The sequence below is a fragment of the Urocitellus parryii genome, chromosome 6 (assembly GCF_045843805.1).
Source record: "Urocitellus parryii isolate mUroPar1 chromosome 6, mUroPar1.hap1, whole genome shotgun sequence".
NCBI lineage: Eukaryota > Metazoa > Chordata > Mammalia > Rodentia > Sciuridae > Urocitellus > Urocitellus parryii.
Window position 1 is genome coordinate 28207102 of NC_135536.1, and position 13988 is coordinate 28221089.

At 39.1% G+C, this 13988-nt stretch overlaps 1 protein-coding gene across 2 annotated transcripts in view; it reads left to right on the plus strand.

The window, feature by feature from the left end:
• Entpd5 (ectonucleoside triphosphate diphosphohydrolase 5 (inactive)) overlaps window positions 1-11842 on the plus strand; it is a 39541-nt gene extending 27699 nt beyond the window's left edge. Inside the window, exons 11-17 of one of the 2 annotated variants that reach the window (XR_013343703.1) lie at window positions 484-545; window positions 1591-1692; window positions 2705-2845; window positions 3144-3211; window positions 3672-3728; window positions 4471-4586; window positions 11756-11841. Coding sequence is in view for 1 of the 2 variants with exons in the window: in XM_026402199.2 (XP_026257984.2) it covers window positions 484-545; window positions 1591-1692; window positions 2705-2845; window positions 3672-3728; window positions 4471-4586; window positions 11756-11842 (565 nt within the window). In the remaining variant the exon portion in view is untranslated. Of the gene's footprint in view, window positions 1-483; window positions 546-1590; window positions 1693-2704; window positions 2846-3143; window positions 3212-3671; window positions 3729-4470; window positions 4587-11755 lie in introns of both variants that reach the window. The other variant, XM_026402199.2, reaches the window with a different exon arrangement.
• Window positions 11843-13988: the final 2146 nt, after the last annotated feature.

Genomic DNA, 13988 nt, shown 5'->3' on the forward strand with positions numbered 1-13988 from the left:
GCAAGACCCTGTCTCAAAATACAAAATAAAAAGAGCTGGGGATGTACCTCAGTGATAAAGCGCCCCTGGGTTAGATCCCCAGTACACCTCCCTCAAAATTTCTTGGGAGGGAGGTCACATGGAAAAAGCTCAGATAAAGCTCAGTACTAACTCCTTTGAGCTGGCCTTCAGATGTTTAGAATCCACTCCACATCCCTATTTGGGGTGAGGAGCTAAGATAATGAGGGCTTTTGTGGGAATGGTTCCCAGGGTGGGACTTTAGGAATATCACTCTGGTCTTAGAATGATAACAGTAGGAGGTTCTTATTTTGATCCAGATTGTGCAGAAATTTCCTCTTGTTGACCATGAACTAAGTCAGAGACAGAACAAGGTTTTTATCTCTCCAAAGGGAGGCAGAGAACCCATATTCCTTTTGAAGGAGGCAGCTTTGGGCTGGAGAACTTCAGGCCCAACATGAAATTGGTCAATCCTATATTTTACAGTTACTTGGGATTTGGATTGAAAGCTGCAAGACTAGCAACCCTGGGAGCCCTGCAAACAGAAGGTTTGTCTGGGTACCTGTGCTGGGTGGGGGTGATGAGCTCAATGCTAGTACTCAGCTCTCCTCTTCCTATCTTTGGCAACAATTCTTGGAGGTAAGACCTATGTTGATTTGGGAAGCACATGTTGTACAAAATGGACATAATAATAGCAAGTTCCTGGTCTGTTTTGTAAGTTCAGATTCTTTGATATGCATCATTAACCATTTTTAGGATGATGTATGTCTACTTGTATGGGGTAATGACTGTTCTGTCAGTTGGAGTTAGGCAGAACTGGGTGCGGTCCTGGTTTGTGTTTTGGAGCAAGTTAGCTAACTTTCTTGTGCCCTGTTCTTGCCTTTTAACGTGATTTCACATTTACTGCATTTTATAGGATGCCTGATTTATCATAAGGCTGTTATTGGAATGGAGATTTTATAACATTTCAGAGTTATCAAACATCTTTAAGTGTATTTAATTTAAGTCTCTGGCTACAGTAAAAAAGGGTGGCACAGTATTTTTTGGCATTGTAGAAAGGAGGGAACTTACTTTTTTGGGTGTTTTGGATTTCTTTGAGATGGTCAAAGCTATCGACTCCTGCCAAATGTTCATTCATTTACACGAAAATTTGCCTCTAGTTTCTGGGGTTTCACCAACTCTACAAAGCCTGTGTATGAACACTGTGTTAAAAATTGCTGTCACAGGCAGGGCACCATGGTGGACACCTCTAATCTCAGTGACTCAGGAGGCTGAGGCAGGAGGAGGATCATGAGTTCAAGGCCAGTGTCAGCTACTTAGCGAGGCCCTAAGCAACTTAATGAGGCCCTGTTTCAAAATAAAAAATAAAAAGGGCTGAGGATACAGCTCAGTGGTAAAGAATCCCTAGAACTAAAAAAATAAAAAGAAAGAAAGAAAAAAGAAGTATGCTGTCATAGCGATGCAATCAAGGAACTAATTTCATAAGATTTAAAGGCCTGACTCCTGGATGATTCCATTCAGCTTTATGGGTTCCTTGCTTGCCTCCCTCCCTCCCTCTCACATACTGGCCTGTTTGTGTTTGATTTCTTTCAGGGATTGATGGACACACTTTCCGAAGTGCCTGTCTACCAAGATGGTTGGAAGCAGAATGGATCTTTGGGGGTGTGAAATACCAGTATGGTGGCAACCGAGAAGGTAAATGACTAAAATGATCTTTATAGTAGAAGTTCTGGAAAAGTCCCATGGGAAACTTTTTTCAGAGCTCAAGAAAAACTTATCATGTTTCAGGCACTCATTCCAAAGATCTTGGAATGCCTCCAAGAACTAATGTGAAGGGACAGCAAATATGACAGTTGTCACTCTGTGTCCTGGTCTCTTTCCTTGGCTGAGTACCACAGATCCATTAGAAGCCTGTTCGTGGTCTAGGATTTTTTTGTTTTGTTTTGTTTGGTACCGAAGATTGAAACCAGGGGTGCTCTGCCACTGAGTTACATCCCCAGGCTTTTTAAAAAAATATTTTTAGTTGTAGATGGACATAATATTTTTATCTTATTTATTTACATGTGGTGCCGAGGATCAAACCCAGTACCTCACATGTGCTAAGCAAGAGCTCTACCACTGAACTACAACCTCAGCCCCATCCCCAGCCTTTTTATCTTTTATTTTGAGACAGGGTCTCGCTAAGTTATCTAGAACTTGCAAGTCTCTTGTCTTAGCTTCCCAAATTGCTGGGCATAGCCTGAGTTTGATGCAGCATTGTGAAACCCTGTTTCAGGTTCAGTTAATATTTGCCTGTTGAAATCATAGTAAAACTCATGTTTAAGATGATAGGAAGAATGATTCATCTTAGGTATTTTAAAAGACATAGACCTTAAAATTAGGGAGAAAACTGGTTTCCAGTGAAGGAAGCAGGTGAGCTCTCTGGATACTGGCTCACAAAGACCACAATACATTGATAGGCAGCTGTTTGAGGTCAGCTTTGGCTGTGGTTGGTGAACACAGCTTAGGGAGGCAGGCTACCATGGAGAAACAGCATAGAGGTTGCAGAAGTTTGTCCATCTCTGTTTTTAATTAAACCTTTTGTTCTGAGCTTTAGTCTTCTCCTCCATTCTCCTGCATTTCTCCGTTAGCTCCAGAAGCTTGCCTTAGAGAGTGACCTCTTCCCCATCTTTGTTGTCACTCACCACCTGCACTTTTGTCCTGGCAGGGGAGATGGGCTTTGAGCCCTGCTACAATGAAGTGCTGAGGGTGGTGCAAGGAAAGCTTCACCAGCCAGAGGAGATCCGAGGAAGCTCCTTCTATGCTTTCTCTTACTATTATGACCGAGCCGTTGAAACACACATGATTGGTGAGTTCACCCCAGGTGTCAATTGAGAAGGGAAAGAAGGCAGGCCTGTGATGGGGAAGGTCAAGGAGAGAAGCATTTGAAGAGGTTGTGGGTGATTTTGCAGCTCTTCTTCAGTGCACCAGCCATTCAAGTGGGAGGGTGAACATGACTCAGGGTATTTGGGACCTAAAAGATGACCTGAACAACTGTAGGTGAAATCTACTGTTTTGTATTTTATTTAGAGACAGGGTCTCACTGAGTTGCTTAGTGACTCACTTTTGCTGAGACTGACTTTGAACTTGTGATCCTTCTGCCTTAGCCTCCCAAGATGCTGGGATTACACACCTTCACCACCATGCCCAGCTACTTTTTTACATCTTTATTGAGGTATAGTTAATATATGATAAATACACATAAGTTTATAGTGTACAATTTGATAAAAAGGTCACAAGTAATCACCTGTGAAACCATCCAATTTCTTCTGGCTCTTTTAGGATTACTTTTTTTTTTCCGTATCACAAAAGTTATACTAATGATTAGCTGTGAGAGTATAGATACGTGATCTGTTATAGATTCAGAGATATGAATTAATTTCCTGTTTTATATAATCCTACTTTTTAATTGAGGTTAAATACATGTAACATAAAATAGATAACATATATTAACTATTAATATAAATAAATATGGTCTGTAGATTTGTATTATATAGATATGTCATGTTTGTTTATCCCAGTCTCTAAGTTGGAAATTTTATTTCTAGTTTTTCATTATTATAAATAGCACTAGGATAAATTTCCTTGTTTCCTTGAAGAGTTTTTGACACCAGCTATGCTCTATTTCATTTTAGATTATGAAAAGGGGGGTGTTTTAAAAGTTGAAGACTTTGAAAGAAAAGCCAGGGAAGGTGAGTATAAATAAGCCCTTGATGTCTAGCCATCTGTGTGCCTGCCAACTCTGGTGACCTCATGTGACCTGAAGCACCTCCTCAGTTCAGAAATCTGCTCAGAGCGCTGGCCTCAGCATTTCAGCTTCTTTTAAATTCGGCCTTCAGACTTAAAAGCATTGGGTGACATAAGACTGTGCAAGAATACAGGAAAGCAGAGGCTTTAGAGAAATGGTAAAAGAAAAGAACATCTTCATTTTTTCCTTATTGTTTTTTAATTGAAATTGTATTATCAGTGTTAAGGAAACCCTGAGCACCAAAGCACATATGAAATAGCCACAGGGGCTTCCTTAAGAGAAACAATCTAAAATACAAATGATCTTATTTGCTGTCTCCGAAGTGCCTGTCTACCAAGATGGTTGGAAGCAGAATGGATCTTAAATAGTATTTGCCTGTCTTTTGGAGACCTCAGCATTAATTATAGATAGGGACTTAAAACTAAGCCCCCAAAATGGGCCATAGAAATTTGACAAATAGGGGCCTGCAGGTACAGCTCAGTGGTAAAGTACTTGCCTAGCATGAAGGCCCTGGGTTCAGTCCCCAGAACCCAACCCCTTTCTTTACCCAAAAAAAGAAATTTGGCAGATAAAGAAAGAAATTTGGTGAATACGAGTAGACAAGATTTCATACCAGAAGTGTGCAAGTTATTAAGAAGCTATAGTTGCAGACTTGAACTCCACTGTTCACTCTCTTTCGCTTTCAGTGTGTAATAACTTGGAGAACTTCACCTCAGGTAGTCCTTTCCTATGCATGGATCTCACCTACATCACTGCCCTGCTAAAAGATGGCTTTGGCTTTGCAGATAGCACCCTCTTACAGGTAAGAGGCAGAGGGTCCTGGAATCCTGTAACAGTCATCATCTTTTTTTTTTTTTTTTCTTTAGTTTAGTGTTTATTTGGCAACAACCTTGCTTGTTGCCAAAAAAAAAAAAAAAAAAAAAAAAAAAGGTTTTGAGGTAGCTCATACATGATTTGATGGACTAGATTATCTGGAAAAGAATTCCTTCTACTGATTCCTGTTTACAGACAGATGAAAGCAATAACATTAATAACATAATGATTCCAAATCAATAGCATCCTATGCATGTCCTCCAAGTGCCGGATTCTGTGCTATTTCAGGTACATTTTCTAATTTAACTTTCATAACAACACTTTGAGTAGACATTAGTTATATCCCCATTTATAACAGTCATCTTTTGTGGGTTAGGAGAAGGAGTCATGAACTTGTTTAGTAATCAGAATAACTATAAATGGAAGTATTTTTGTTCACTGTGCTAGTCACCATGAATGTGGGAAATTACCTTGATGTATATATATTATCATAAATTACCTTGATGAATAATTTATATTGACCACTGTATTCTGGAGTGAATTATGAAAATCACTACAGTCTTCTTGAATAAAGAAAATGGGATTGTGCTACTGCAGAATTTCAAGTCCCTAAGGGACCATCCTTTATTTTTACATATTTTTTTAACTTATTTGGGGTTACTACTAAATGAGTAATGGTCTCATTCATAGCCAAGTTCTCAAAACAAAATGCAGTGTTTCACATTTAAACTTTTTTCAAATGCCTAATGTCTTTATAGGGGCTGGTGTAGAAGTATTTGTACTTCAAAGCTTAGCATATTATAGTTAGAGAATACAGTAATGTCTTTACTGTTGTAAGGGTTGGTCTGGGATTAATTCAGGCACATAATGTGGTGTGTAACTAGGTGAGGTGAGGTAGTTGAATATTCCAAAGTTATTCAGAAGCGAGAGAAGGACTCTAGTGTTCTTGGATTGTGCAGAGGCTGTAACTAACACAAGCTGTACAGAAAATAGAGTCCACAATCTATTGGCTCTACACATGCTTAGTTCTTAAAAAGTCTTTTCATCACCTTTGAAATGCATTGTGGTCAGCAGATCAACGGTCACAAAGGAGGTGGCATTGGATAGTGGAAAGCCTACTTGCATGCCCTCTTGAGCACCCTCAAATAGGAGTGTTTCAAGCCTGTTTTCTTTTTCAAAAAATTATTGTAGGGGCTGGGGATGTGGCTCAAGCGGTAACGCGCTCGCCTGGCATGCGTGTGGCCCGGGTTTGATGCTCAGCACCACATACAAACAAAGATGTTGTGTCTGCCGAAAACTAAAAAAAATAAATAAATATTAAAAAAATTATTGTATTAGGTATGTTTGTGTCCAAAACATTTGCTTTTCTAATGCTTGTAACTTACTTAAATACTTCTGCCAAATCAGTGTGACATCTATTCATCCTACAGAGCCCTCATCATTGGCCCACAGCATTTTAGACACAGCAGTGAACCAAACAAAAATTCTTGCTTTTGTAGAGATTGTTCTATCATTGCTATTCTTTTTAAAAATCTAATTATTATTAAACACAAATCTAACTGTTATTTAAATCCAGTTATGTTACTGATCTAGGGGTGCTCAGCGGGCATTTAATCAGAAAGGCCACACACCCCAGCGGCCCCTCTGTGCACTTTGGGACCTCTTCAGGTTGCCCTTAAAGCTTTCTACTGCGGATGCCAGAAACTGGCTGGTCCTTGAAATCATGGTATTCAACATATGTGAACTGTGTGAAGTATTCCCCTCTCTTGTGATCAAGGCATAAGATCCAGGGAACTGTACATCCTCTGCCTTTCAGAAGGGTGCTCACGGTTAGAGTTAGGCCTGGAGTTGCCCTTGGATGATCAGTGGGCCTGGTGACTCTTAGTTATACCTTCAGGGTGTTGTTGTTCTTCATAAAGAGAACATTCTGTGGAAGGTGTGGTTGAAGCATCATCAGGAGGAACAAAAACTGAGTTTTCCAAATGACTATGACCTGCTTTTCTGCTGCTAACAATTTTGTCTAAAAAAAAGTTACTTACATAGCTGAAAAAAATAATTTATATTATCATAAATTACCTTGATGAGTATATATTATCAGGCAGGTCATCTCAAAGGATACAGAACAGAGAGACTTACAGCCCAAATGAAGATGCCCAAGGTCATAGTTTATTCAATCAGAGATGGGCAAAAAGAAAGAGATGGAAGAGATGAACCACACTAGATAGATGCAAGCAGGTTGGAAGCATGCTTCCTGAATCCTAGGTGTGTTTTTTTTTTTTTTAAAGTTGTAGATGGACAACAATACCTTTATCTTATTTATTTATTTTTATGTGGTGCTGAGGATCAAACCCAGTGCCCCACACATTCTAGGCAACTGCCTACCACTGAGCTGAAACTGCAGCCCTGAATCCTAGGTTTCCTGACTTAGATTCATATAACCTCTCTCTGCTACTGAAGAAGTGGTTACAAGAACTTCAGCTGAAGTTTGATCAAGGGAGCAAAGGCCAGGGGATGCCTGTGGCTGTCACACAAATTTGCTCTATTTGAAGAACCCAGGAGCAGATATGCCAGGCCAGTTGCATTAGCTCATCTATTAGTAGGTTTTATTTGGCAGAAGATATGAAGGATCAGAAAGGTGTTACCTCTGAGTAACTTAAATTAAGACCTCATCAATATTGAATGCCTCATGCATATGTAGTGTGTCATATATATTTTATGTAAGCCTCTAGGTTCCTCTTTGTCTTCCTCTTTATTGATTTCAGCAAATGCAGGTTCTGTCTTATCTGTAGTATTTCTCTATTTTAAAATATATCTTAGGAGTTTTTTCCCACCCCATTTATTTTCTTACCTTCTGTACCATGATTGAGCTATGGTTACCGAGATGATTAAGATGTTATCTACAGAAAAATATATAAAGATGAAAAAAAGAGAAAAGCTATATTATTTGCAGATGATGGGATTTTTAAACTCTGAATTCCAGGGAATATTATTAGATCACATACAATTCAGAAGGTAGTGTGTCAGTGCCTACTAATATATCTATTGGATAGAGTGGTTTACTAAAATTATGAATTGTATGTGTATTTATGTGACAGAAGGTTCAAATATATGTTGGAATGGTTAAAAAGATATATGTAGTAAAAGACTATCAAAACATTCTGGAATTTTATTCATTATTTTACATCTGATTTAACTCAATTTGTGAAGAACATACTGGCACTCTTATTGCCCTAGAATATGTTAGCAGTTTTCATATTTTATAAAGTGCTTTTTTTCATTGAAGATCATAGTTCCTAAAAACAAAGTTTAGCTATAATAAGTAGATAAGTTGCTGGATTTTTATAAGATAGTTCTAGTAAAATTAGGAGTATGCAGGAATCATGGTTTGGATATATTTCTATTAATTATTGAAGTAATAATAAGTTCAAATATTTAAATTTTAATCAGAATATTATTAAAGTTATTTTATGAAATCTAGTGCACTAAACTGTTTAACACTTTGGTACACATACTGTAAATCAATGTTCATATATTAATAATTGTCTCAACCAGAGGCATCCATTTGTATTTATTTGATTCTTCCCCAGTTTACCCTTGTTGTTTGCAATTTCCATGCAATATTCCAAAAATAAAGTTGTGAAGATGGAGAATTTTCATAATACAAAAAAAGATGTTATCTTTGCCCTTAAGTAACAAACAGTTTATTATAGAGATTTCACAAAAAATATGGCTATCTCACAAGGCAACTTTGTGAGCTTTGAATTTAAATAAATTGACTATAGTTTGTCTTCTAAGCCCTTTCTCTCACCCCTTCCATTGTGCCACTTCCTGTTTCCCCAGTTCCAGATGAATTTATATTGCTCTATTTCTTGTGTCAATACAGAGTTCATAAAGTCATTCCTTCTAAGGAATTTGGATTTTGTGTATTGTTATATAGCTATCAAAATTATCAGCATTTAATTCCTTAACACAGCCAGGTGCAATGGCAAATACTTATAATCCCAGTGGCTTGGGAGGCTAAAGTAGGAGGATCACAAGTTCAAAGCTAGCCTTAGCAAAAGCGAGGTGCTAAGCAACTCAGTGAGACCCTATCTCTAAATGAAATACAAAATAGGGGACTGGAGTTGTGACTCATTGGTCGAGTGCTTGGCTGGCATGTGTGAGGCTCTGAGTTCAATCCTCAGCACTGCATGCACATAAATAAATAATAATAAAATAAAAGATCCTAAAAAAAAAAGAAAGGAAAATAAAATAGGGCTGGGGATGTGGCTCAGTGGTCAAATGCCCCTGAATTCAATCCCTTGGACCCCATCCCCCCAATAACAAATAAATACATACATAAAATAAATAAAATTTTTTAGAAATTTATTTATTCTAATTTGTTATATACGACAGCAGAATGCATTTCAATTCATAGTGCACATACAGAGCACAATTTTTCATGTCTCTGGTTGTACCCAAAGTAGAGTCACACCATTCGTGTCTTCATACGTGTATTTGGAATAATGATGTCCATTTCATTCACTATCTTTTCTAACCCCCTGTCTCCTTCCTTCCCTTCCCTCTCCCTTGTCCTGTCTAAAGTTTTTCCTTTCCTCCCATGCTCCCCTACCCAATCCCCATTATGGATCAGCATCCTCATATCAGAGAAAATATTTGGCATTTGGTTTTAGGGGATTGGCTTACTTCACTTAGCATAATATTCTCCAACTCCATCCATTTACCTGCAAATGCCATGATTTTATTCTCTTTTAATGCTGAATAATATTCCATTGTGTATATATACCAGTTTCCCTATCCATTCATCTACTGAAGGGCAGGTTGGAAGCCTGCTTTCTGATTGGTTCCACAATTTAGCTATTGTGAATTGTGGTGCTCTAAATATTGATGTGGCTATGTTACTATAGTATGCTGATTTTTTAAAGTATATATATTTTAGTTGTACACAATACCTTCATTTTGTTTGTTTATTTTTATGTGATTGCTGAGGATCAAACCCACGGCCCCGCACATGCTAGGGGAGTGCTCTACCACTGAGCATAACCCCAGCCCTAGTATGCTGTTTTTAAGTCCTTTGGATATAAACCGAAGAGCAGGACAGCTGGGTCATATGGTGGTTCCATTCCAAGTTTTCCAAGGAATCTCCATACTGCTTTCCATATTGGTTGTACCAATTAGCAGTCTCACCAGCAATGTATGAGTGTATCTTTTCCCCACATCCTCACCAACACTTATTGTTGTTTGTATCCTTAATAGCTTCCATTCTGACTGGAGTGAGATGAAATCCTACAGTAGTTTTGATTTGCATTTCTCCAATTGCTAGAGATGTTGAACATTTTTCATATATTTATTGATTGATTGTATATCATCTTCTGAGAAGTGTGTGGTCAGTTCCTTGTCCCATTTATTGATTGGGTTATTTGTTTTTTACAAATAAATAAATTTAACACAGAAGAATTAATTGCCAGGAGAGTCACTATAGCATTGGTCAGGCTTGGGTTCTGTTGTCCATTAGGTCTGTGTAATCTTAGCTCTGTGACCACAAGTGATTTATTTCCTCTCTAACTATAAGGTTCCTCATTCAAAACCCAAGGATCCTGCCAAGCATGGTGGTACACACCTATAATCCCAGGGACTTTGGAGACTGAGACAGGAGGACTTCAAGTTCAAAGTCAGCCTCATCAATTTAGCAGGGTCCTAAACAATTTAGCAAGGTCCTAAGCATCTTAATGAAATCCTGTCTCAAAATAAAAAATAAAAAGGGCTGGTGTTGTGACTCAGTGGTTAAGTGTCCCTGGGTTTAATATTCTTGGTACCAAAAAACAAAAACAAAGAACACCAGAATCCTTATAATACCTATTTCATAGGCCTTTTGTGAAAATTGAAGCAATGTATGTGAAAACCAAAATGTGTCATATAGCAAGTGTTTTTTATTAATACTGGTATTACTATTAGTGGAAGCATTTCACACCAGTTAGGGATAGAGAAAAGAGACCATCCTGAGCCTCTCAGTGTGTATTGAGTTTACCTCCACTTAAGCATCAACAATAACCAAGTCATTCAAGAACAATTTCCTGCTGTTTTTAGTGCTGGCGTCCTTTTCATCTCTATTCTTTCAACAGGAGCAGAATTTAAATCCAAGGTGAACACTTCTCTGTCCCAGAGATTGCTTCATCTTGGCATCTGTGTCCCTAAGCTGCCAGCCCAGTGCTGAGGATAGAGGAAGAATATTTTGGTGTGGGGCACTCCCAATTTCAGGCAGGTGTCCCAGACTAAACCTCTAGACAATAATTTAAATGCTATTCTCCCCAGTTTTGGGCACAGTGACTAGACTTGATTTCATCAGGTCAACACATACCAATCCAGTATTTTTCAAACTTTGGTTTTGGTGGTAGCTGTAGCATCTTATTCAGTAGAAGCTTGCTGGGAGCTGTGGCACATGCCTGTAATCCCAGTGACTCAGGAGGCCGAAACGGGGGGGGGGGGGGGGGGATTGCAAGTTTAAGGTCAGCCTTGGCAATTTAGTGAGATCCTGTTTCAAAATAAAGTAAAAAGGTTGGGATGTGGCTCAGTGATAGCGCATCCCTAGGTTCCAACTTTAGTGCTTAAAAAACAAACAAAAACCTACTTATCTAATCCCTTTATTCTGTAATTGAGGAAATCAGGTCTAAAGTTTTACTCAAGATCCCTGAACTAATTGAATCAAAGTCTCATCCAGAATGCCTTAAATGCCCTTGTTGGTTGTTATTAGTGCTTAACAAAGAGACCGTAGTTTATAGTATGAATCGGGAAGATTGGTGTGTTCTTTTTACTCCTACACATATTTCAGAAAACTAAGCAGAGGATGCTATACTTAGTTTCAGGATTAATGAAAGAGTTTGGAAGCCTGTCTAGAAGATCTCTTTAGAAGGCCGGGTGGAACAACTTCCAAAGCCAGAAGCGCTTGAGGATCAGAATGGCAGATGTAGGGACAATAGACCTTGGCTGAAGGGAAACTTTTACAGAGGGGAATAGTTCCCTGTGAAGCCTACAGAGCCTGGGCTTCTTGATTTTGCCTTGGTTTGGCCATGTGAATGCTCTGTGCAGATATTATCTACCCAAGTGCTGTGCTTGCTAGTTTAAAATGGGATGAAAATTTGAACTTTTTTTCCTCAACAGCTCACCAAGAAAGTGAACAACATAGAGACGGGCTGGGCCTTGGGGGCCACCTTTCACCTGCTGCAGTCTCTGGGCATCTCCCACTGAGGCCAAGCACTTCCTCTGAGGCCTGCATTCACCACCAACCTTTTTAAGTGGAGAAGAAGAGAAGACTTGTTCATTTTCTGAGTTAGTCTGGGGACAACCTGGATTGAGTGCAGTAGGTGGCTTTATCAGGGTGGAGGGACTTTCATATACAAATCTTGATCTTGAGCCTAGAGATTTGGGCAGAATTAATTTTACATGTCTAATGTGAACAGTTACCTAACCATTTGGGGGGCACAGATGGCTCTGAAATGTAAATCATTGAGAGTCTTTGTGTGACACAGAGAACCCTGTGAGCCAAAAAGAATAGCTTTGGAACTCAACCATGGAGTGAGAGCTCAGGGACAGGTCCCTGGGAACCAAAGAAACTCATTTTAATCCTTGGAGTGCCTCGTTCCTTTGAACATTTTAGTTTCCTCTTACATGCTAAATTAAGCTGATTTACTATAATCCCATGATCTAGCAATACCAGTATTTTTTTTCTTCCAATGTACTATCCTGCCTCTTCCATCCTTGTCTGCCCCACCTCCACCCCTAAAAAAGAGAGGAAAATTACTTGGTTTACTTTCCATGTGTAATTTAAAAAAAAAAAAAAAAGAAAAAAAAAAAAGAAACTGTGTCAAAATTTGTGTGATTCTTTTGTATACTAGCTCCAGTCAGCCATCTGAGATCTATCCTGATTCTTTTTCTTTTTTGGGGGGAGGGGGTACTCAACCACTGAGCCACATCCCCAGCCCTATTTTGTATTTTATTTTGAGGCAAGATCTCACTAAGTTGCTTAGTGCCTTGCTTTTGTTGAGGCTGACTTTGAGCTTGCAATCCTCCCGTCTCAGTCTCCAGAGGTGCTGGGATTACAGATATGTGCCACTGCTCCCAGACCATCCTAATCTTAAAGCAATAGAGATTTTAGTCTTAAGAAAGGAGGTCATCCCTTCCCCTATTTGCCAACAAATCTTTGTTTAGAGACTCTCCAAGTCCTAGTGATTATTACTATTCATTCTCCATTTGGTTTAAATAGGAGAGGGTTCCCTCCAGGCTACTGGCAGTTGCCTAAGTTTATGGTAGTGGAGTTTTTAGAGAGCAGGTTTAGTAAACAGAGGGTAGGATAGAGTCCCCATAATCTTGATGTCCTAAGTTTATTTATGTTTTAAAAAATACCTTTATTTTATTTTTATTTAATGTGGTGTCAGGGATTAAACCCAGTGCCTCACGCATGCTAGGAAAGCGCTCCACCAATGAGCCACAACCCCAGCCCTTGATGCCCTAATTTCATGACTTAGACAGTGGTTATCTCTTGCCTGTTGGTATTTTAAAACAGCAGAGTGGTTTAGAAACTTTCAGTTAAGACCTGGGTTTAAATCATGCCTGCATCACTTAATGGTTTCGATATTTAGGTGTAAGACACCTAAATTCTCGGAGCCTCTGTTTTCCCATGTATAAAATTAGGGTATGTACCTGTCTGAAGTATTGAGATTTAATTATGCCCCAAACTGTAGTCAACACATACTCTTCACCAAAGCCCCAGGCTGGTTAAGCCCATCATAACTTCTCTAGGGACTTCCAATTTAGGACTATATGATGTTAATAGCAGGCTATAGATTAAAGGGGCCTACACAAGGAATTCTGGATGTGGGCCCCTTTCCTTTCCCAAGTTCCTGTCCTACATCCCTTAGTGGAGCAACATCACTTTGTACAAGTGGCAGGAGGTTGGAGGAGCCAAACTTCTGGACCATGGCAGGGGCACATTTATTTGAATGGTAGCACTAATATTTGTGTAACCTGCTTGAGAGCTGTGTGGGAGAGTTTAGGGTGTTTTTTTCTTTTGGTGAGATTTGTTCTAATTTCAAATCCATTAACCCAAAACATGAGCCGGTCAAATTCCTTGTGATCTGTGGTGAAGGGATACCTGTGGAGAAATGGGACTGAGTGAGTCAGGCCAAGGGAATGCCTTATTTACAGAGTGGAGTCAATTGGATAACTGATGAACCAACAGTGGAATTGGGGAGGGCATAGGGAGACAAGCTTCTGACATCTTGGGCTGGATTAAGAGGAGGAAAGATTTAGGGTAGTAAGAAGGTAAGGGGTCATGGTCAGTCTAAATGCAGGAACAGTGTTGAATGAATTCACAGATATTACCTCATATACCAGA